At 41.2% G+C, this 24354-nt stretch overlaps 1 protein-coding gene across 4 annotated transcripts in view; it reads right to left on the reverse strand.

Moving 5' to 3' along the window:
• Nucleotides 1-560: 560 nt before the first annotated feature.
• met (MET proto-oncogene, receptor tyrosine kinase) overlaps nt 561-24354 on the reverse strand; it is an 80341-nt gene continuing 56547 nt past the window's right edge. The window contains exons 12-22 of one of the 4 annotated variants that reach the window (XM_061822381.1): nt 23923-24147; nt 19143-19292; nt 12662-12815; nt 11566-11700; nt 9731-9985; nt 9122-9202; nt 5960-6141; nt 4967-5076; nt 4515-4680; nt 4126-4262; nt 561-2267 (exon numbers count right to left, since the gene is read on the reverse strand). In XM_061822381.1, the coding sequence (XP_061678365.1) occupies nt 1973-2267; nt 4126-4262; nt 4515-4680; nt 4967-5076; nt 5960-6141; nt 9122-9202; nt 9731-9985; nt 11566-11700; nt 12662-12815; nt 19143-19292; nt 23923-24147 (1890 nt within the window). In that variant the 3' untranslated portion in view covers nt 561-1972. The remainder of the gene's footprint in view (nt 2268-4125; nt 4263-4514; nt 4681-4966; nt 5077-5959; nt 6142-9121; nt 9203-9730; nt 9986-11565; nt 11701-12661; nt 12816-19142; nt 19293-23922; nt 24148-24354) is intronic. The other 3 variants (XM_061822380.1, XM_061822382.1, XM_061822383.1) reach the window with 3 other exon arrangements.

The raw sequence follows: 24354 nt of genomic DNA on the forward strand, positions 1-24354 counted from the left end.
TAATTTTTTGCCTTATTGAGAGAAAAGTCTCCTAATAGGCCGCAATCAAGGAAATACCACTTTTTTTTCCATTTATGGTCATTTGACAACTTTTGTAATTTATAATCTTGTCCCAAAAATCCTGGAACCTGAAACTTGGTGTCAAATGGTTCTTCCGAATGGACGATAGAAAATGAAATAATTTTGGGGATCCTGAATGACCTCAAACAGGACAAAAAAAAAAATGAAACGTTTTTGCACAGCGTATAGAAACTTCAGGCTCCAACTGTACATGAAAATATGTATCAGCCAACAGCCGAAGACCCTCAAAGTCACTGTCATGGCACATGTAGCTCAAACGGGGGATGGGTGTGGCGATGGTAGTTGGGGCCGTCTTGAGTCTAGACAGTCCCTGCGGGGTCATTAACGGAGAGAGGCTATCTGGGGTCAGAGGTTATCATCTGTCAATTGGAAGAGAAGGACCCTTGTTTGAGCACAAATTTGAGGCCACCTTGAAGTTTGTGTAATTGTCGGTGTGTGGTTGTCTACGTCCATCAGGCCTGCAGCTGTTGCAAAGAATGACAGCAGCCATAATTCACACACGTGTAATTACGCAAGAGTGCGGCACGTTCACCTGGAGGACAGGTGTGTTCATGCAAGATCTTCAATTAGAGCGAGCAAAGCATGCACATAGGAAACTGGTGTGGATTTATTTTTTTTTTTTTAACATCACGCAAGAAAATGAACATGTACCTCCAGGCTTGTTTTGTCTCTCTCTCTCTCTCACACACACAAAACCGTCTGCATTTTTTTTTTTTTCCACAACGAAAGCGGCTGGCCTCAGCCTAAACGTGACTCGACGTGTTTTTATTTACAACATGGCAGTGAGTTCGTCGTCATTGTGTCGCCCCGCCGCAAATATAATACAGACATTTTTCCTCTCGGGGCAAACATTCAGTCTGTCGATGACAACAACAACAACATTTTTTTTAAACAATTTAATATTATGGTGGAAATTCTTTGTGTAGTTGTCATTTTTGGGCCGACGGGCGATATTGTGGAGGGCGTCGTGTGACTCGGCAGGATCGATGGAAATTTTGATGAGGACCAATGACATGTATGGCCTGGACTCCGCTTATCCTCACAAGGGTTGCGGGAAAGCTGGAGCCTATCCCAGCTATCTTTGGGCGGAATACACTCTGAACTGGTCGCCAGGGCAGATATTGACACCATCGCTGAGCAGGAATCGATCCCACGTTTCGTGCACCAAAGGCAGGCGTGTGTACCACTACACCATGAGTGATGCTATGATGAAATATCAAAATGTTTTGAAATTATGCATTGCCCACCCGTCTTGTGTGCTTCAAATTTAGTAGCAATGAGACAAAGTCTTGAGAAGGAGTTTTTTAGGACCCTCTGAAATGGCTAAAATGAGCGTCAAATGGCAGCTTTAAAACAAAATGGCTGACTTCCTGTGTCTGGCCTCTTCAGTCTTTTCGTTTTTACTCATTCGATATGCCGACCATAATTTGATGCGTGAACCTGGCTTTCGGGTCAGAATTTTCTAAAGGTTCCTCCAGGTGGTCTAACCAAAGCAAATCGGGAGACTACCCGTAACATTTCCAGGCATAACCTCTCGAAACCTTTTTGTGGGTCTACTTGTGATCGAAAAATTCCCAAATTCCATGTTGCTAAGTGACACTCGCCCCAAGTGTTGCACTTGTGAAGAAGCCACAACTGTCCAAAAAGTCACCGTGAGAAGAACCGGTGATGTTTGTCTCACTTTTTTTCCGCAGGACTGCCAAGTTTTTCTCCCTATAGATCATAATTCACATTAACAAGAAGCGAGCAAAGCTCCGCCTTAAAGGTTCCCGACTTCCTCCCAAAAAACGTCCAGGAAATCAGTAACTCGAGACCGTCGACAATCTATGTACATTAAGAGCTTGTCCTTTGTCCAGTGTTGGGACACACAGTAGTTCTTCCCTCGTAATCCTTAGGTGCAACAGTCCCGCTCGGGGTTGCAAAACAAGAGCGGGTGGGGCGTCAGGGAGGTGGAGGTGAACGCTTCAGACGAGGACGAGGACGAGGAGGACGGGGACGCCGGGTCGGTGGTGGCGAGCAGGGACGGGTAGGGGCTCATCTTGTCGATGTTGACGTAGGTGGTGTTGAGCAGGACGTAGTGCTCGCCGCTGAAGCTGGAGAAGATGGCGGCGATGCTGGACACCAGGTCGGAGAAGGACGGGCGACGCTCCGGCTTCGGGTGCCAGCACTCCACCATCACCGTGTAGCTGCAAGGGGGACGGCGGGAAAAAAAGATGGTCAGTGTGAAACGGGGCTGCAGTCACATGAGATTTGGGACGTTTGGGGTGCGCGCCAATCTTTTCAGAATCGGATTCCTGGATGGCACCCTGGAAATAAAATGAGACTCCAGTGAGCACTCGAAACCACAAATGACAAACTTCCTGCGTACTTTTAGCCATGGCTTCCTGAGATGTTTTTGTGGGTCTATTCGCGATAGCCGCACACATTTTCGAATGCCAGGCTCTGCGGTCTGAATTAAAAAAAGAAAAACACCACAGAGAGTTGGACCACCGGCGTCCGTTCACATTATTTGGAAATATCAGACCAAAGAAATGAGAAATTAGGGGGGGGGGAAGGTCATATCAGGATGAATTGAAATGATGCGAAACAACATGGATGAAAAGAAGAAAATAAAGACGCGTCTCTCTATCAGGTTTGGCCTCAAAGTGTTGGTCTTGGACGGGAGCAGATCCAAAGCAAACGGTCGCCTTTAACAGGGAAGGCCTGATGCACTGCTGAAAATCGACTGCCGGCTTTGACAGTTTGCTTGATTGATGGGCCTCCCCGACGAGGGCGGCTGGAATGCCGCCGCGATGGGCGCGAAGCGACGAGTCAAGATAAGGGGAACACAAAGAGGAAAAGAAGTCTGGTATTCCATTTCCAGGAGCAGAGGCCGTAGGAAGAAAAAAAAAAGGAAAAGAAAAGAAAAGAAAAAAGAAAGATTGGCTTTGGCCCACAGCTGTCACGTTGCGTTAAGCTCGCGTCGAGTGTTTTCGCCCGTCTGCTTTCTTTTCTCTCACGCTCACAAAACAGCCCTGAAACACTTGATGTTTACCACATGCTGGATTTGATTTGAGAGGATTTCGATAGTTTGCTAGTAGCGAGGTCAAAAGTTTAGTTTTCATGAACCCCATCGACTTGTACCTCAAATTAAAGATCCTGGTGAGAGGCTGCCTGATCCATATTTATCTTAGTGATTATATCTTGTATGATTAAATGATAACCAGCAAATTTGTTTCACTTAAATATATATATATATAATATATATATATATATATATATAATAAAACATTCATAAAAGTGTTTTATGTGTGGTTTCCAAAGAAAAGTTAAAAAAATAGAGCATGTAAAAATTAAAAGGGTTGAAAAAAATATATATTCTCTCTCTCTCTCTCTCTCTCTCTCTCTCTCTCTGTATATATATGCATGTAAAAATTAAGAGTTGATTTAAAAAAATATATATAGTTGTTCATGGTTGTTTATACATATATATATATATATATATATTAATAAAACATACATAAAAGTGTTATATATATATGGTTTCCAAAGGAAAGTTAAAAAAATAGAGCATGTAAAAATTAGAAGGGTTGAAAAAAATATATATGCATTAAAAAAATGTGTATATATATATATATATATATATATATATATATTAACCCTGTAAATTTTTACATGCTCTTTTTTTTACTTTCCTTTGAAAACCATACATAAAACAAATGTTAAAAATGTTTTATTTACTCATTTAAAAAAATATATTTTCCCCTGAACTTTTACAAATCTTGTATTTATTTATTTTTTTAATAAATCAATTTGTATGTAGATAGAGAAAAGTTCAGTATTTTTTAAAGGTTTCTTTTGCAATATATTTTTAGGTACATCCCTACATACAGTAATTCTGTGAATGCTTAAAACATTTTTAATTATTCACACTTTTTCACCAAACACTTTTTAGATTTTCCACAACCAATAACTCAGCTTTGCTGTCACCTCGTGTGGTGAAACAAAGCACAAAAATTTGCTTTTTTTTTGGTTTATTTGAATGTGACGCGAGATGACACTTACAGGGAGTCGGGGCAGAACTCGGGCTGGAGCAAGCGGCGGCCCTGCAGCAGGAAGACGGTGATGTCGAAGGAATTGACGTCGGAGTAGGGCGGCGCCCCGCGGGTCATCAGCTCCCAGAGCAAAACGCCAAACGACCACTGAAGATGAAATGCAAACAAGTGTCAGTCAACATGAAAGCCAGACGTTGTCCATCACAGTGCTGCCTTCACTTAGGAGTTTAATTTGTTACAAAACCAATCTTGTAACTCAATTAAACTAAAAACAGATTTTCATATTTGAAATGAAGTGAAAATTTTTTTTTTCCCATTCAACCACCCCAAAACGAAAACGTTTCCTTTTTTGAATCTGGCTCATAACTTCACCAAGTGACAGGTTAAAATATTGGGTACCACGTCGGACTTGGCAGTGAACTTGTGCGTTTGCAGGCTCTCCAGCGCCATCCACTTGACGGGCAGCTTGACGCCGCTCTTGTTGTGGACGCTGTAGTACTCTTTGTCGTAGACGTCGCGCGCCAGCCCGAAGTCGGCCACCTTCACCGTGTAGCTCTCGTCCAGCCTGTCGCCACAAAAAAATAAAAAAAAATAATCAACGCCACGCTCTCCTCCTCGAGGGCCATTTGCAGTGTGCTCTTTCAAATCATATTTCATAATTGTTATCAAAATTAGGACTGTTTACTTTTAATGAGCATTTACACATTCGTTGTATTCATTTATTTCATCCCTGTAAAATTGTTGAATTAAAATGCAAAAAAAAAAAAAAAGTCTACTTTAGTATTAATTCATTCATTTCAAAAAATATAAAAATGGCAAAATAAACGCTTTTCTGGATGTTGTGGACTCACATGCAGTTCCGGGCCGCCAGGTCCCTGTGAACAAATTTCTTGCTGGCCAGATACTCCATCCCTCGGGCCACCTGCAGCCCGAAACCCATCAAGTCCTTCACCGTCGGGTTCTGCCAGACAACGACGGACCAATCAGTGACAACAAAGAGCAGTATGGTGATATTCTTAAAAAGTACTCTTATAAAATAATCATGGACAAATAAGAAACAAATAATAAAAGAATATAATGTATAATATGTAATAATAATACTATAATAATGTAATAAACTATTCAGTATTCTTAGGCTTTTCAGCTGTTAATACTCCAGGTTGAAGGCATCCATCTATTCATTTTCAAAGATACAGATACGGCAATGCACTCCCAGCCTACTGTACTCTACTAATAAAGCATACATTTTAATCAAAAAATAAATTTCTTAAATTATTTTATTATATAAACTATTTAAATTATACATAGATTTCTACTGTACAGTTTATTATCAGGAAAAGCTTAAAAAATGCTTTAAAAAGCCCAATTTTTTTTTAAGGCTAGGAACGGATTATTTATTTTTCCAATCATTGTAATGGGAAACATCGATTCGGTTTTTGAACAAATCACTTCTCGAACCGTTTTCTGGAACGAATTGAATAATGTTATATCTCAAGGCACGTCTGTATTACAGTATTCCCGCCTGATATCGCAGTTTAACTACCGCAGTTGCTCGATTATCTGTTAAACATTATTTTTGTTGCGTTGAAATACACTGATGTGTTTAAAAATGCTGTTTTAAAAGGTTTAAATGTGTTGATTAAAGTTTGTGGGAGGGGGAATGATTTTTTTTTTTTTAAACATCTTTTTATATGTTCTATTGTCTGATTTTCACCTAAATCCTGCAACAAACAGAATCACGACTCGATCTGAAGAACATGTAAATTCTGCGCCAGCCGTAGGGTGGGGGCAAATGGCCGAATGCCCCAATTTGAAGCCGGAAGAACTCCGCAGTCGTTTCTTACGTGTCCCTCGTCGCGGATGAAGTTGCGCAGGTCTCCGTGCTTCATGTAGGGCAGAACCATCAGCGGCGATCCCTCAGGCGGCAGGCAGATGCCCAGCAGCGACAGCACGTTGGCGTGGCTGAAATCCTTCATGATGATGCCCTCCTTCAGGAACTGGGTCACCTCCTCCAAGTCCGTGATGCCTTGGGTGGGGTGATGGGGGGGTTTGGTGTTGAAAAAAAAGTTACGTTAAAGGGCGGCTCTGGTCAGTCCAAATACGTCAATAATGACCCAGGATGTGACACCCTCCCCCACCCTGATTCCAAATTTCCATTTTTTTGCTGTGATACATTTACAACTCAAATTCTAATATTTTTCCCATAAAATTATATTCATTTCGTCCTAAAAGTCTCTTCCCTTCATTTTGTTTGCTGTGCTGTTCCCAGTATGTGTACGTGGTTGTTAGTTCTGTTTTGTCCAGTCAGGTTCTATAAGCTTCTCTCCCCGGCTAAATGCAGAGGAGGTTGTGTCAAGAAGGGCGTCCGGCGTATAAACTGTGCCAAACAAATATGCGTTCATCTAAGACAGGGGTGTCAAACTCATTTTTGTCGCGGACCATGTTGTAGTTCTGGCTTTTCCCACCAGAAACCATAAAAAATCTTTATCGCCTCATCATATTGACATGTGAAATTTATGAATTACTTTTGAAATCAGAAATCAAGGGTAATGGGTTTTTCAACTATGTTGATGTTTGGTAACATAAAAACCACTTATACCTCCACGTCATCATTTAAATGACGTAAGTTGACATACATGATTTGCCTTCGCGGGCCACGTGAAATCATGTGGCGGGAAGGATCTGGCCCCCCGGGCCTTGAGTTTGACACCTGTGATCTAAAATGACACGCTGTGGCGACCCCTAATGGGAAAAGCCGAAAGGAAAAGAAGAAGAAGAAGAAGGTTTCAGGCTTTATGCGTTGCCATGTCAAGCTAATCTGACCTGCCCTTACAATCAAAACAAGATGGCCGAAGTATTTAGGCATATTAACAATGGGACAGTTTCTTTAACCAATCAGACTCCAAATTTATCCTCACATGTCGTGGCCACAAATGACATCAACATTTTCCATTCTCTGATTGTGTCGGTAAAAATGGTTGAATGTCCATCCATTTTCTTCGCCGCTTATCCTCACAAGGGTCGCGGGGAGTGCCGGAGCCTATCCCAGCTGTCAACGGGCAGGAGGCGGGGCACACCCCGAGCTGGTCGCCAGCCAATCGCAGGGCTCATCGAGACAAACCACCAATCGCACTCACAACCACACCTAGGGGCAATTTAGAGCGTCCAATTAATGTTGCATGTTTTTTGGGATGTGGGAGGAAAACTGGAGTGCCCGGAGAAAACCCACGCAGGCACGGGGAGACCACGCGAACTCCACACAGGCAGGTCTGGGATTGAACCCGGGACCTCAGAACTGTGAGGCAAACGCTTTTCCCAGCTGCCCCACCGTGCCGCCATGGCCAAATGTTAGTTGGCTAAATGTGCTGGAACAATGGCCTACTTTAATTTCACCTTTTAAATGCCACTTCTGTATCCTGGAAAAAAAAAGGACGCGACACTTCATGTAGCATCTTTCTTACGCTTCCACATAACCTGACATGACGTCAAAATCAGTCTGCGACCCGCAGTACGTTTTCCAAGTCAAACCGATTTCTGACATCGGAATTAAATTGCCGGACCTGAGGTCCCTTGTGCCCTTTCGCTGGTCGTCATAGCGACAGGAAGAAGCCTCCACGTGGAACAAAAGGCCACAAAGGGACGAGGTCCCAGGGGATGAGACCTCATCCCATCTCGTGCCCTCGCTCTCATCTTTACTCGATTAAAATCCTCACCAGGCCACACTAATTCATCACTTTTGAATCCCCTCCATGAAAAAAAAAACAAAAAAATACAGTCATGCGCCGGTAACGTGATTGTGATGTCATACTTTAGTCGATTGGAAATGTTAACAGTGGAGCAACTGGTTAGAGTGTTGGCCTCACAGTTCTGAGGACCGGGGGTTCAAATCCCAACTCCACCTGTATGGACTTTGCATGTTCTCCCCGTGCCTGCGTGGGTTTTCTCCGGGCACTCCAGTTTTCTCCACATCCCAAAAAACATGCAACATTAATTGGACACTCTAAATTGCCCCTAGGTGTGATTGTGAGTGCGACTGTTGATATTCTCCATGTGCCCTGGGATTGGCTGGGAACCAGTTTGGGGTGTACCCCGCCTCCTGCCCGTTGACAGCTGGGATTGGCTCCAGCACTCTCGCGAACCTCGTGAGGATAAGCGGTGAAGAAAATGGATGCATTGATATCAAATTTTTGACAAAGCAAATAAATAAATGAGAGTTCATTCATTTAAAATAGTTTAAAAACAAAGCAATATATGGAATTTTCTACCTCCATCATAAGTGGAGGCAGGAAATTACAAATTTATAACAACAAAAATTAAGTAAAAATGAAAGAAATAAAAAATTAATTGGAATTTTAAACCAGTTTAAAAAGAAACAACCCCCCCAAAATTCTTATATATATTTTTTAAGTGAAAAAATATAATAATTGGGGAGCTAGAAAATAAAATGTAATAATGAAAAATACAAATCTAAAATCTACATGAAATTTAAAAAGTTTTGAAAATTTGAGAAAACATTTGAAAAAAATGCAATTTGAAAAAAAATGATAATCTACAGCGTATAAACGTGAAGAAAAAGAGAGACTTGATGGGATAACCGGTTCAGAAAATGGATGGATGGATATTAAATGTTTGACAAAGCAAATAAATAAATGAGAATTCATTCATTTAATATAGTTTAAAAACAAAACAATATATGGAATTTTCTACCTCATATCTGGAGGCAGAAAATTACAAATTTCTAAAAAAAATTTAATAAAAATGAAAGAAATAAAAATGAATTATAATTAATTTAGATTTTAAACCAGTTTAAAAAAAAAACCAAAAAATCTTAAATGTATATATTTTTAAGTAAAAAAAATTAATAATTGGGGAGCTGGAAAAATTTGTAAATAATGTAAAAAAAATCTACATTAAGTTTAAAAATATTTGAAAATCTGAGAAAACACTCCAAAAAATTGAATAAAAAAATGATAATAAATAATAATAAAGGTGAAGAAAAAACTTACGGTTGAGAGACTTGATGGCGCAGTGTTGGTTCTGACCGTTTGGCTCCAGCAAAGTTCCGTGGAAGACGCATCCAAAGTGACCTGCCAGAACACATAATTTTTCATACATTTAGGAAACCATCCTTACATTAAAATTGAATGTATCCAGAATTCTATTGTAGCATAATTTTTTATTGTAGTTCATGTATACACACCTCTGAACACGGAATGGACTTAATTGCGACTGCGCAAGTGTAACCCAACACCAGGCTTTATTCATTAACACCCTCCTCAATGAATTATAGCTGAAGTTTGCAAGCATGGGAGTTCTCAGGGGGGCGGCGGTGGGAATGAAATGAGCGCGACGTTCCCCTATCACACCGTCGCAGATGGCCGAGGGTGTCGGGTTGCGAGCGCCGCAGGAATTAGTCGCGCTGAAGCCGCGGCGAATACTGCAGGCTCCTTTTCCTTCACGGGGTAATCTTAAAGCTAAAAGGGGGGCGGGGCGGAAAAAGGCTCGGGCATCCCGCAGGGTTGTTGTGTCGCGTATGAATTCGAGCCATAGACAGCCATCTTTGTTCTGTCAGACTGCCGTGGTTCTGTTACTGCTAACAAATTACTACTACTCACCTCTCCCGATGACTTGGTTGAGGTGCAGCAGGAGTCTGTCCCGGGCGATCACCACGTGCTGGACCTCGCTCAGGAGGTCCGGATGGAGACAGTTCAGGTCGATGTGGACCGGCGCCATCAGCAGCGGCGACACCAGTTCGCTTTCTATCCCAAATCCGCGGGTCAGGGCCCCCATACGGGGAGATAGCAGCTCCCGGCCGGACCCGTACAGGATGGGAACCGCCCGGCAGGTCTCGGGTCGCTCTGTGTTCTGGTCTAAGTGGGTGCAACAAACATAAAAATATGCAGAAATGAGTCACTGCAATTGTCTTAGAGATTTATGATAAATGTGACTTTGCACAATAAGCAGGACGAGATATAATCCATGAAATGAAAATTCTAAAGTGACAACCCTCCATTTAGCTACACGAGAGATATTTGAGACGTGTTGAAGCAGGTCTCGATGATGTCATATTTATGTGGGGGGTGGGGGGGGGGTCTCCATTCTGTTCGTCGGCCCTGAGGGAATGCGCGCGGTTGTGCTATTAGCTAATAAGCCAAAGTCATATTCCTGAACACCAGGTAGACTGATGAGATCATTGGAGTCTTCGGGGCCAGGGGCAAGTTGGTGCTAGATTGTTGAGATCGCAGGAAAGAAGATGACGTGCCAACTGGAGTCCATTTTGGATCATTTTTCAATATTACAATGTGGTTTTTTTTTCTGGTAAAGGGTATATGTATATATATATATATATATATATATATATATATATATATAGAGAGAGAGAGAGAGAGAGAGATCTCTAGAGTGAAGTCTTGTTTGTGTGAAGCAGACCAGGAAAAGCTCATCCATGCTTTTATCTCAAGTACACTTGACTACTGTAACGGTCTTCTCACTGGACTCCCAAAAGTATTAAATGCAGCTCGCATTCTGACCAAAACAAAGCGGTTAGAGCATGTAACTCCAATACTAAAGTCCTTGCACTGGCTTCCAGCCGGCTTTAGAATAGATTTGAAAGTTCTGCTACTGGTATATAAATGACTAAATGATTTAGGTCCTGAAAATGTGAAAGAAATGCAAACCCAGTAGAGCTCTGAGATGGACTGACTCAGGTCAAATAGTGGAGCGCAGAGTCCAAAGCAAACATGGTGAAGCAGCATTTAGCTATTATGCTGCAAAAAATGGAAAAAGTTGCCAACAGAGGCCCCAAGTGTGAATGTTTTTAAATCCAAGTTGAAAACTTTTTTTCTCATGCTTTTTAGAATATATCCACTTTTTGATCACATTACTTGAACTGCATGCGGTTTTAATTCTCTTTTTTTTTTTATATTTTGTTTGTCATTTTTATTGTTTTCATCCCATTTTAAATGTTTTATCTCTTTGTTTTCAAATGCCTTTAATCATGAAAAGCACATTGAGTTACCTCGTGTATGAAAATGCGCTATACAAATAAATTTGCTTTGCTTTGCTTCAGGGAGCGTTATAATCCGCCAATGGCAGCAGAAGGGTGACTTGAATCTCTTCTGTCAAGTGGACTTTTTTTTTTTTATATTTGAAGGACTACTTTTCACTTTTATTGACTCAATATAATCTAAAGTAACAGCTCTTTTGCTTGAAGACAATTTTTGGCAAATCTACCCTCCTCTGGTGACTGGGGATTAGTCGACAGCAAGGATAAAACGTTGATGTGGTGCAGTAAGATGGACTTGGTTTAACCCCAAGTAGCTTTCACCCATTGTGTCGAAAGCAAATGTTTTTAGTTTGCTGATTGTGTACGTGACTGACACATCCAGAAGCGCAATAGGAAACGCGCCCGAGCAGCGCAGCAGCTGTTCGCGGGGAAGCGTCCACGTACCCTCCAGCAGCGTACTTCTGTAGTCCACAGACTCGTGAGACACCATTTCGTTCGTGGGGCTGACACCCCTGGCGCTAGCAAGCCTGTCCAGATGCTGAATGTCACCGCGGCCGTCGTACCACACCTCAGACAGATCTACAGGTTCGGAGAGGGGCATCAAGACGGGAGGAAAAGCGGCCAGACGGCCAGGAAAGATGGAGACAGAGCAGGGATTATAAAACCCACGACACACACCACCTACACAAAAAAAAAAGCCTTTTTCTGGTACATTAAAATCTTAGCTAGCAGGGAGCAATCTGTAAATTATCCTAAAATCATAAATTCCAATGGCAATATAATGAGAACTGCATAGATTTTCATTTTCACTTTTTTTTGACATTATTATTCTGCCAACAACAACTTCACTGACGAAAAAGGAGTTCTGAACATCAACAGACAAATTGACTAATTTCATTAAAATATATATATTTAAAGAAACTAAATTAATTGAATAGTACTACAGTCTTTTACTTAAAAAAAAGCCTAATTATTCCGCTCCACATGACATCAGCATAAAAGCAGGAGTTAAGAACATATCGAGATAGATTTGCCCATTTGATTGAACAACTGGTGGCACAGTGGATCAGATGGTAAAGTGTTGGCCTCACAGTTCTGAGGACCCGGGTTCAATATTAATTAGACGCTCTAAATTGCCCCTAGGTGTGATTGTGGGTGTGACTGTATGTCTCGATGTGCCCTGCGATTGGCTGGCGACCAGTTCAGGGTGTACCCCGCCTCCTGCGCGTTGACAGCTAGAATAAGCTCCAGCACTCCCCGTGACCCTTGTGAGAATAAGTGGCAAAGAAAATGGATGGATGGATTTAACAACTAATGGAATATACAAGTATAAGATGTTCTATTCATTTTAAAAAGTATTTTTAATCTTTATGAAAATTCACGTACAGACAAAAAGCCCCTTAAAAATATATATTTTTATCAAATATTTTTTAATCAAATTTTCGAAACCAAAAAAAAAAAAAAGTTTTTACATGTTATTAGTGGCTAAATATGCAAGAATTCCACCACTGAGGCTTTCGTGGAGGTACCAGTGACTTACCGTCAATGTGCTTGTTCCTGCGCCACATGAGCAGCGTGGCGAGCATCAGCAGGAGGAGGCTGACCAGCACACAACCCACCACCAGACCCGTGTAGTCCTGTTCCTGCGCCAGCGTCACCTTGCCAAGGTGGCGGATGGAATCGGCCTGTCGCCACTGGAACACATCAACAGAGTGTTATAAAACTCGGCGCGTGAGTGTGTGTGCAGCACGCACAAAAATATATATTTTTATATTTAACTATACAACAGCAACAAATTCCATTTTATTGGGATTGTATGCTTTGTGTATTTTCTATTTTTTAAGATAAAAAAAAATCAAAAGTGATGTGATTTTAATTCGAATAATATGAAGAGGGCAAAAGTCATCTTAAAAAAAAATGAAAACTTGGTATAGAAATAATGTAATATACCTTTTGCAACTGGATGGTTCATAAGTAAAGGAAAAAGTTATATACAAAATATCAGATGTAAAATTCTAAACAAAAGATCTACAATAATAAAAAAGATAAACATACTACAAATAAATTACATTTTTGTTGCGATTGAATTGTATGTACATTTTTGTATTCAGAAAAAAAAAAAACTATATATTTTGTTTCTTTTAAAAATATGGGTAATAAATGAAAATTACATTTTTAGAAAACAAAATGAACAGAAATAAATTCAACCTCATTGTGTGTGTGTGTTTCTTTCGGCTTGTCCCTTTCGGGGTTGCCACAGCGTGTCATCTCAGATGAACGCATTTATACGTTTGGCACAATTTTTACGCCGGATGCCCTTCCTGACGCAACCCTTCTCAGGGAGTGGAGGCCCCAGTGGGATACGAACCCACAACCCCTGGTTTACCAAACCAGTGCTCATTGTGATTTAATAAATTGATGTGTATATATATTTTTTTACATTTACAAACAAAAAATACTTAGAAGGGAGGTTGATATATATATTTTCAGTTACTAAAAATAAACATGAATAATAAACTCCACTGCAGTGTAATTGAATGAGTCATATATAGTGTATATACTTTTTAATGGATTAAGAATTGTATTAAAAATAATTAATAAATTTGAGGTTCATCATGAGTAAAAGTGACACATACAGCAATGTTTTTTTTAAAAAAAATACAAATAATACATTTTAAAAATGCAAACAACATACAGTCATCCTTCATACGGACCATTTTTATTCGTGGGCCGCTAAGCTTTGATCCCCTTGAGCCTTTTAGCCATATATACAGATTATTTTTGCACACATACGCACGCACACACAAACACACAGTTATCTGAGGTCAGATTACATCAGTGATATTGCCTCTGCTTTTATTAAGTTTCGTGGCTATGAGGTTACCACTTTGACTTCAGATATGTGCGCGCGCATGTGTGCGGACATAGCTAAAGGATATTAGCCTGGAGAAAAATAAAGGTCCTGCGATAGCATCGGCTGGTCGCACTTCCTGTTTGAAGCCTGGTTTTGTTAGTTTTGTGCTAACTGTACACGCTACGTAAGGTCATAGCATCACGCTCAATAGCGACATGGGGAATGGAAGCAGGAGTTCTGAAGATTTTATTATTATAATTATTCACCACCCAATTTAATAATTTTTTTTAAAAACCTATTTAAAATGTAACACATTTTTTTAAACACTTTTTTTCTTGACAATGTATTTTGTTAAATCAAAAGGGGCAAATCTATCTCTGAATGTTGCTAATCCCTGCCTGGAACTCTTTTCAACGGACCTTTCCGATGGGGATCGTAAGCTCCGCCCCCTTAGCCATGTCCCACAAGCTTCCAAAATGGCGATTGAACAGAACATGTTTGAAGTCGATTCTCTATCGCGTATTTCAGATAATATTGGGGTATGTTTTTTGCCAAATGCGCCAGACTTGTCCAAAAGAGTTCTACAGAGAGATCTCAACTATTTCACGCAAGGATATGTACACAGTATTAATATTTTGGACGGAGCAGGACCTATGTCAGAGTTATGGGGAAATGTTGGCGATCGATGCAAAGAAGTTTGATGCCTCACAAATTTCATATTGCAATCCAACAGGATAAAATAGTGGAATTGTACTGCGCATGTAAAGCAGGGTGAGTAGTTTTTACTTGGAAAGATCACGAGTAATATCGAGTGGGTGTATTCATTTGACTTGGCTCGTAATCGAATCCAGTGCCTCTGAGAACCATTTTCTTTGTAACATTAACTTTTCCAAGCGCACGCTAATGACAACCACCATTGCTTGTGGGACAACATGGCGGCAGGGGCGTCTCAAGGCGGGGGTTAAGACAGTGCGGCTATCTGATTGGCTATTATTGTACGAGTGATTGACAGGTCGGAAAGGTTAGTTATGTTTTCATCAACATGGCGGTTGCGCACCATTTCACAATACACATCACCGCCACCTACAGGACTGGAGAGTAATATGCTACACTATACTTTAAGTTGAATTTTACTGATGCCAATATTGCTATCTGATGAATTAGTATTCCAAACATTACAACACCGTTACTGTTAGTGAAACATGGCATGTTATTAAACAGTCATATCTAATAGCTATTATTTGGAATATTTACATTTGTCTTTAAGTAGAGTATGATTTTATGCTGAGACAATCAGTCATATTAACAAGGTGGGTGCTGTTGTTATGAAACTTAATGTGCCAAAAATGAGCGAACAAGATGCAATCATGGGATCTGTCAAGTCAAAAGTATGGTTTTCACGATGGAACTACTTCAGTACAACTTCAACGTCTTTGATGTAAAAGGCAAGAACGTACACGTAAGGTGTGTATTATGTACCAGAGAAATACATGTGTCTACATCTGTTGTGAGGAACTCTAATCTCACGAAAGATCTCTGAACGGCGCACGTCACTACATGCATCTGCTGCTGAAACCAAATGTTTACATAAACCATAGACACCAAAAAATACACAAAAAATGTTGGGCAATATTGCTCTTTTTCAAAAGTTAGAAGCTTACATACCTCTCATGATGAAATTGTATCATTGCCTATAAACTGCATGACCTTGGTCAAAAGTTTTGCATATCCTTGTACAAACTTCTCACAATAGTTGGTAGTCATTTTGGCCCATTCCTGACAGAAATACATACATTTTCAAAAGAACCGGTACACGGGCGCTGGAAGACCCATTTGCACCCAAGTTTTAACTTTCTGGCTGACATCTTGAGATGTTACTTAAGTATGTCCAGATCATATTATTTCCTCACGACGCCATCGACTTTGTAAAGTGCGCCAGTCCCTCCTCTAGCAAAACAACCCAGTGACATGATGCTGCCACACAGATATTTCACTGTTGGGATGGTGTTCTCAAGATTGCAAGCTTCCCCCTTTTTCTTCTGAACATAATGATGCTCATTATGGCCAAAAAGTTCCATTTTAGTTTTGTCAGACCACAAGACATGTCTCAAAATTAAGGTCATTGTCCGAGTGGGCATTTGCAAACCGTAATTTTTTTTTTGTTTTGTTTTTTTGGAAGTAATGGCTTCTTCCTGGCAGAGTGAGCATTGAAGCTGGTCAACACACTCACCACTCCTTTCACTGGCCCAGTATTTAGTGGGTATTGATAGCAAAATGCACAGTATCGCACAACACTACTTTCTTCCATCTTCAAAAGTTTTGGTGGGTGATCCTTGGCCTGTGTTTACATGGGATTGAATTGGGAGCAAATCTTGCAGTAGCACACACCACACTACTTTCTTAATTATCAGAAAATATCTGGATCTCATCGACAATACTGACTGACTCTACTTAGTTGGTATCATTAGATTAGGCTGCAAATCTTGCACACAGGGCACACCCCTACCTTCATAAATATCAAACAGTAACAGTTTCATCCATCTATCCATCCATCGATCTATTTTCTACTGGGCTCCCAATTTACCAGTCGATCTACGTTCCTACCCTCACCTATGGGGACGAGCTATGACTGAAAGAACAAGATCCCGGATACAAGCGGCCGAAATGAGTTTCCTCCGCGAGGTGTCCAGGCCTCTCACTTAGAGATAGGGTGAGAAGCTCGGTCATCAGGGAGGGGCTCAGTGTCGAGCTGCTGATCCTCCGCAGAGGAGCCATATGAGGTGGCTGAGGTACAGTATCTGATCCGGATGCCTCCCGGACGCCTCCCTAGTGTGGTGTTCCAAGCATGTCCCACTGGAAAGAGACCCCGGGGACGACCCAGGATACACTGGAGAGACTATGTCTTTTGCTTGGCCTGGGAAGGCCTCGGGATCCCTCCGGAAGAGCTGGAAGAAGTGGCTGGGGAAAGGGAAGTCGGGGTACCCCTGCTGAAGCTACTTCCCCTGCAACCTGACCCAGAGAAGCGGTAGAAAATGGATGGATGGATGGATATTGTAAATCTTCCAGTACCAAAAACCTCTCGTTTTTCCATCCATTAATCCATTATCTAAGCCACTTATCCTCACAAGGGTCACGGGAGAACCAGATCCTATCCCAGCTAGCTTCGGGCGAAAGGCCAACTGCACCCTGAACTGGCCCCCAGTCAGTCGGAGGGCAGATAGACACCATCACTGAGCGGGAGTCGACCCAACGATGCCTGCACCAGAGTCAGGCGTGTGTACCGCTACACCATCAGCGACCCTCTCACTTTTAATTACCAGAAAATAGCTGCAGTGGTTGGATCAGTGCCTGTATTTACTTGGTATAATACCCGCATCAAATACTACAGTATTGCACACTACAAACATGAATTAAAAAAAATATTAATATTGGAAAAAAATAATCAGATTTGGAAACGGTGAGACTGGTCCTGTACTGTACTTACTTGGATCGATACCATATCTTGTCGTATCACACACAAATGCCTTCTTAATTAAAAAGACCAGAATTTGTACTGATAATACCAATATTTCCTTGGATCAATAAGACATTTTGCAGTATCATACAGCAATACCTTCTTCATTGTTAAAAAGTATCAGTATCGCTATCTATGATCCTTCCTCTTACAAAGTGTTTCCTTTGACACTCCTACGTTAATTTCCTGCTGCATTTTTGATACATTTCTTACATCGTCCGGCCCGCTTTAACGATACGGAACGCAAGAAGGGATTTACACATTTCATTGTCTTTATTGACTTCTTCTCCGGCATTCCTTTCGCGTTCCGCTCGCTTTTTACAGATAAGTTGACGGCGGTAAAAGCCTCAGCGGGGGACGTGACGAGTGAAAGGCTTCAGCATCCAGCGTCTGTGCTCGCACAATAAAAATCCAGCATCGACCGAGGCTGGCATGCACTGCCGTGGAAACTCGCGACATTCGGGAAAACATTCGGCTCTCCTCTCTAGAGGGAAGGCAGAACTGAGTCTGCGTACGTCCCGAAAGGTACAATTTGGCATCGTGGTACCACATAATTGTGAAAATGGAATTTTTCACAACGAGTAGGGTAGTGGTGTGCAATACCAACTTGTTATTGATCCGAGTACAAAGTACAAGGCCGGTATCACTGATACCAATATTGCTGCATTTGAAAAGTTAAGAGGACATGACATAACGTGACAGAAATGAAGTCAAAATCCTATTTTTTATTTTTATCGCGACTTATACTCTATAGCAGGGGTGTCAAACTCATTTTTCTCGCGGGCCACGTTGTTGTTGTTCCGGTTTCCCTCAGAGGGCCATTACGACTGTGGAACAAAAATATTTCATCATCTCAACATATTTACACCATCAATTTATGAACTAGTTTTGGAATCAGAAATCAAGGGTAACGTGTTTTTCAATTATTTACTTTTGGTGACACAAAAACTGTTGTGATATCTCACCTTTATTATTTATGCGATATGAAAATTTGAAATTTTGGCACAGATTTTTACAAGAATCATCGGAAATTGACACTCTAGATTTGGCGTAGCGGGCTACATAAAATCATGCGGCGGGACAGATCTGGCCCCCGGGCCTTGCGTTTGACACCTGTGCTCTAGGGTCATTATCACATTCCTAATTAACATCTATCTTTTAACATATGCATTAATATTTCCATTTTTGATTGGAGTCATGGATAGATTGCATTCATTGACACAAAACGCATCGTTGTTACCTGAAGTTTGGCACTTCAATAATGCCGTCCCCCCCCCCCCACACACACACACACACATATTCAGCGTCCTCATTCAGAGATGTCATACAGAAAAACAACTCTATAACACGAGGGCTTCTCCGTGTGTGTGTTTTTTTTTTTTTAATACTTTATAGTTTACCATGCGAGTCTTAGGATTTCAACCAGGTCTCTCTGCTGGTTATTAAATAATATTACAGTTGATTGACTGCATATTAATACACCAACAGGACCCTGCGATTGGACTTTTGCACACATGTACGTATATTGTGGTGACGTTGGTCAAACAATATATTGTGCAGCCCTAACTTTTACATATTTAGTGTGTGGAGTCGTTCCGCTACAATCGGAGAATCTGTGAGACTGTTGGAAATCAAACGTGGTTGTTTGCCCACCTCCACCTGCAGCCCCTTGGCGGTGGCCGCCTGCAGCTCGTTGGGGACGGTGCACTCCAGCGTGTTGCCCACCAGCGTGAGGCTCTCGCAGCTGCGGTTGGACACGGTCAGCACCTGGCACTTCATCGCCTCCCGGTCCATGTGGTCGCCCTGCAGGAGAGACAGCATTATTAAAAAAATAATGATAATAATAAAAATAATTACACAGATAAAAATTAAAAATACAAAAACACAAAATAAAATTTACAATTAAAAAATGAAAAATAAAGTATAAAAAACAAATAAAATCGTCATTAATCAATCAAAATCGTCATCAATCAGAAATCATATCTTCATCGATTACATTAAACAAAACAAAAAAAAAAAATCAACATATGTAAATACATATTTAACAGATCCATCCATCCATGTTCTTAGCCGCTTATCCTCAAAAGGGTTGCGGGGAGTGCTGGAGCCTATCTCATCACCAGTTCAGGCTGTACCCCGCCTCCTGCCCGTTGACAGCCAATCGCAGGGATTATCGAGACAAACAGCCGCACTCACAATCACACCTCGGGGCAATTTAGAGTGTCCATGTTGCATGTTTTTGGGATGTGAGAGGAAACCGAATTGGGGAGAACACGCAAACTCCGCACAGGGAGGGCCGAGATTGAACCCGGGTCCTCAGAAATGTGAAGCCAATGCTTTCCAGCTGCCTGGTTAACAAATTATTTTATTTATATTTTATTATTCCTTCATGTACACTTGTGGAAAAAAAATGAAATTTTGATTCTAATCAGGGCAAAGCAAAAGTCCATTTGAATTATCTTCGTGGAGACAATTTGTTGCAGGGATTATTATAGTTTGGCGACAACACACCACTCACTATTTGGTCATTCTCCCTTTTTTACAGTTTTTTTTTTTTATATCCTTCATACACATGCTTACATGTATACACACACACACATGCAGGCACACGCACACACACACACACACACACGCACATGCGTAATAGCCATAAGCTTGTTTGAGTGCAGCAGAAAGCAATAAAAAGAATGATCACATTCCTGCCGTGACAGCTCGGGATTTCCAGATTTGACACAGAGTGGACGCTTGCACCTGTTCCGGTGCACACACACACATGCACTCACACCCTCCGTAAAATTTACATTTGTGTAACAAACATTACATTTTATTAGGAATATTATTTTACTACAACTGTATTTTTTTTTTACTACATTTAAAGACAAAGTAAACAAGCAACGGTTTTGATTACAAATATTATTTCAAACTACAGGATTTGTATTATCATTTATTACTACTTTATTATATACAGAGTAAAGAAATAAATATTTCAAATAATAACAATTTTAAAATAATGTATAAACTAGTTAATTATGAAATTATTTTTCAAGTTGTCCCCAACTATAGCCGTTTTGTTACTTCATATCGATAAACGCACGAAATAAAATCAATAATAAAATACAACTGAGACACTAAATAAAAACACAAATATTAATAATTATACTAAAATAAAGAGATAACTTAAAATACTGAATAATATTAAATTCCAGCCAAACAATAAGACAACATAGATGAATGGATGGAAAATTCACTAAATTGCTAAAAAAAAAATTAAGAAATTAAAAAAACATAACTCTTGAATGAATCTAAAAAAAGACCTAAATAAAAAAAATTGATTAAATATACATAAAATAAAATATAAAATCTGTAATAATCACAGAAAAAAAAAATCAAGACAAAGTTGGAATAAATATAGTCAAATATTCCTCCAAATATACTGAATGACATGAATTGCAAAACCGGTGGCGTTTTCCAGCTGTCGCCTTGACAGCTTTGTTACGAAAGCTGGCAAAAAAACTGTCCTAACCTCTGAATAAAGCAAATACAGCAACAAAAAAACTCCCATGAAGTTCCACGCAGGCGTTCCTTCACGCCACTCACGGGCGGCGTGCGTTTTTGTGTACGCTATCAAGTGCAGAGGTGGCTAAAGTACTCACAGTCCCTACTAAAGTAGAAGTACATCCATCCATTTTCTTTGGTGCTCATCCTCACGAGGGTCGCGGGCATTGCTGGAGCCTATCCCAGCTGTCAGCGGGCAGGTGAACTGGTGCCCGCAGGAAACCCACGCAGGCACGGGGAGAAGATGCAAACTGTGAGGCCAACGCTTTACCAGCTGATCCACCGTGCCCTCAGGTAGAAGTACAGATAAAAGTAAAAGTACAGATACGACTCCAATACTTACTGTTGGTAATAGTGAAAACAAAGTACAAATGAATTTTTAATGTTAATTATACTCAATACTTGTCAGGTTACATGTCACATGTTCCGCCATCCTGCGCATTTTATATAAAAGGAATGAGCCTGATTTAACAAGTACATACATCTGTTTTCGCGTGGGTGTAACTCATTTTTTCGTGATTGTGAAGAAATTGTTCAGATCAAGCTTTAGTTGTTATTTTGACATATAGGCGAGAGTGCTTTTTTCTGATCCGTTTTCAAGATGGCGGTGGCCATGAAAACCAAAACGTGAGGTTCAGCAATCGAGAGAAAACCATCAGATGAAGTACTGCTTAACCATGAGTACCCACACACCTGTATGCTGGTAGTATATACAGTAACTCAATGTTATTTATTAACTTTATTAAAATATTGATAGATATGATGGCTCGCGGGTGGCACGATGGCACAGCTGGAAAGCATTGGCCTCACAGTTCTGAGGTCCCGGGTTCAATCCCGGACCGGCCTGTGTGGAGTTTGCATGTTCTCCCCGTGCCTGCGTGGGTTTTCTCTGGGCACTCCGGTTTCCTCCCACATCCCCAAAACATGCAACATTAATTGGACACTCTAAATTGTCCCGAGGTGTGATTGTGAGTGTTTGCATCTATATGCCCTGTGATTGGCTGACAACCAATTCAGGGTGACCCCGCCTCCTGCCCGTTGACAGCTGGGATAGGCTCCGGCACTCCCCGCGACCCTCGTGAGGATAAGCGGCTAGGAAAATGGATAATGGATGGATGGATGGATGGATGACGTCTAGTTTGCTTAAAACCCGTATTGCACTATTTTTTTTTAGAAATTATTATTCCACTTTTTCTTTACTTTCAGGCAGCCTTGATTATACCAATAACAATGTAAAAATAGAAATAAATAAATTAATAAATAATTTTTACAAATTGTAAGCAATATTATTATATTATTAGTCCAAAAGCAGTACTCTCGTCAAAATGCAAAAATCTGAATAAAGCCACAATTTCTGTGGAAACACATGTCCAGTAATATGAATCCTCCAGGTTTAAATGGAAACATAAATTATTTCTTGATTGAAGCCATAAAACTTGAAATCTCACCGATGCAAAGTGACAACAAAGGAGTTGGCCCATTCTAGTTTTAGGTAGCTCATATGCGCGTGTTAACGTGGCAGCTGGTAGAACTGAGACTACTAAGGGGGAGAACATAATTCAACTTTATCGGATGCTGCTTCGTTTGTGTGAAGTTAAAAAAAAACACAAAAAAGTGGTCTCAGATGAACGGATGAATGGGGAGGTGGATTCAACCGTGAGGCCAATCAAAGTCACACCAGGGATTTAAAAAAAAAAAAAAAAAAAGTACAATTCAAGCTCTTTGAACGCAGCTGGCACGAAGCGCCGGGCTACGGTCAGCGGAGCAAAAATAATATATAAAAAAAGAAATAACGGGAGGAAAAAAATGGTTTCATTGTGTTAACTCGTTTGACAATGTCAAGCGCTTTGACCTTGGCGCTATCAACGCTGCGCTCACACGCAAACAGAGGCCGGGTCGCCGAGACGCACAAAAAAGAAACTTAAAAAACGATGGGAAACAGACTCCACTTCCTGTTTTTCTTTCTGTATTGTTTCCTTCCCGGCGTGCGCGTGGGAATGTGCGCTAGCGTGCGTGGAGAGAGGAACAAATAAATATTTGGAGATAATCGGCCACCTTGCGGCGCTCATGGCAAATAAACAAAATTTCATGCCATGCTCCAGCCACGTGCAATGATGAAAAATGAAATGTTTGCTTCAGGGCGGCACGGTGGAGCAGCTGGTAAAACGAACCTCACAGTTCTGAGGTCCCGGGTTCGATCCCAGACATGCCTGTGTGGAGTTTGCGTGTTCTCCCAGCGCCATGTTTTCTCCAGTCACTCCGGCTTCCTCCCACATCCCAAAAACATGCAACATAAATTGGACACTCTAAATTGCCCCAAGGTGTGATTGTGAGTGCCCTGCGATTGGCTGGTGACCAGTTCAGGGTGTACCCTGCCTCCTGCCGGTTGACAGGTGGGATAGGCTCCAGCACTCCTGTGACCCTAGTGAGGATAAGCGGATAAGAAAATGGATGGACGGATGGATGGATATTTGCTTCAAAGCAAAATGTTAGACATGGATCAATGAAATTGTGAAACAACTCCAAGTTCATCGTCAAAAGACAACCTGGAAATGGGCCTAAAATGGCCGCTTCGAACCAAAACGGAAGACTTCCTTTGTCTTTTTCAGGCTTGGCGACTCAAAACGTTTTTTGTGGGTTGAATTATGATAAATATGCCTAACAAATTTGATGTTGCTGAGTGAAACTGGTTTTGGAGGAAGGATCCCAGAAAGGGAACTCACTGTAAAAGTGCCTCTTTCAACTGAAAATGGCTAACTTCTCGTGTCTTTTCAAGTGTAGCTTCCTGGGACTTTTTTTTTTTTTTTGGGGGGGGGGGGGGGGCTACAAGAATTTGATTCAAAACAGTCTCCTGCGGGTTCACTTTTTCGAAACATACCTGACGAGGTCTCACCTTGAGCTCCACGACGCTCTTGTTGTCCTTGGACGTGAGCTTGGGGTCCTGGAATAGGGGGTCCTCCACGTAGATCAGGTCCCACTGGTCGGTGGAGTACCCGTCCAGGATGAACGCCACTTTGGTGACCACCGGGGGCGGCAGGGCCAGTTTGGCAAGGGAGGGCGTGGTGCACTGGATGGAGGTGCGGTTCTCGCCATACACGCAACTCTATTTAAATAGTAACAGCCAGTCGATTATTGCATCATTAGTATGATCCATCCAACCATTTTCTTAGCCGCTTATCCTCACAAGGATCGCGGGCAGTACTGGAGCCTATCCCAGCTGGCAACGGGCAGGAGGCAGGGTACACCCCAAAGTATTTGCCAGCCAATCGCAGGGCACATCGAGACAAGGAGCCACATTCGTAGTCACACC

Source organism: Syngnathoides biaculeatus, chromosome 6 (assembly GCF_019802595.1).
Source record: "Syngnathoides biaculeatus isolate LvHL_M chromosome 6, ASM1980259v1, whole genome shotgun sequence".
In the NCBI taxonomy this organism is placed as follows: domain Eukaryota; kingdom Metazoa; phylum Chordata; class Actinopteri; order Syngnathiformes; family Syngnathidae; genus Syngnathoides; species Syngnathoides biaculeatus.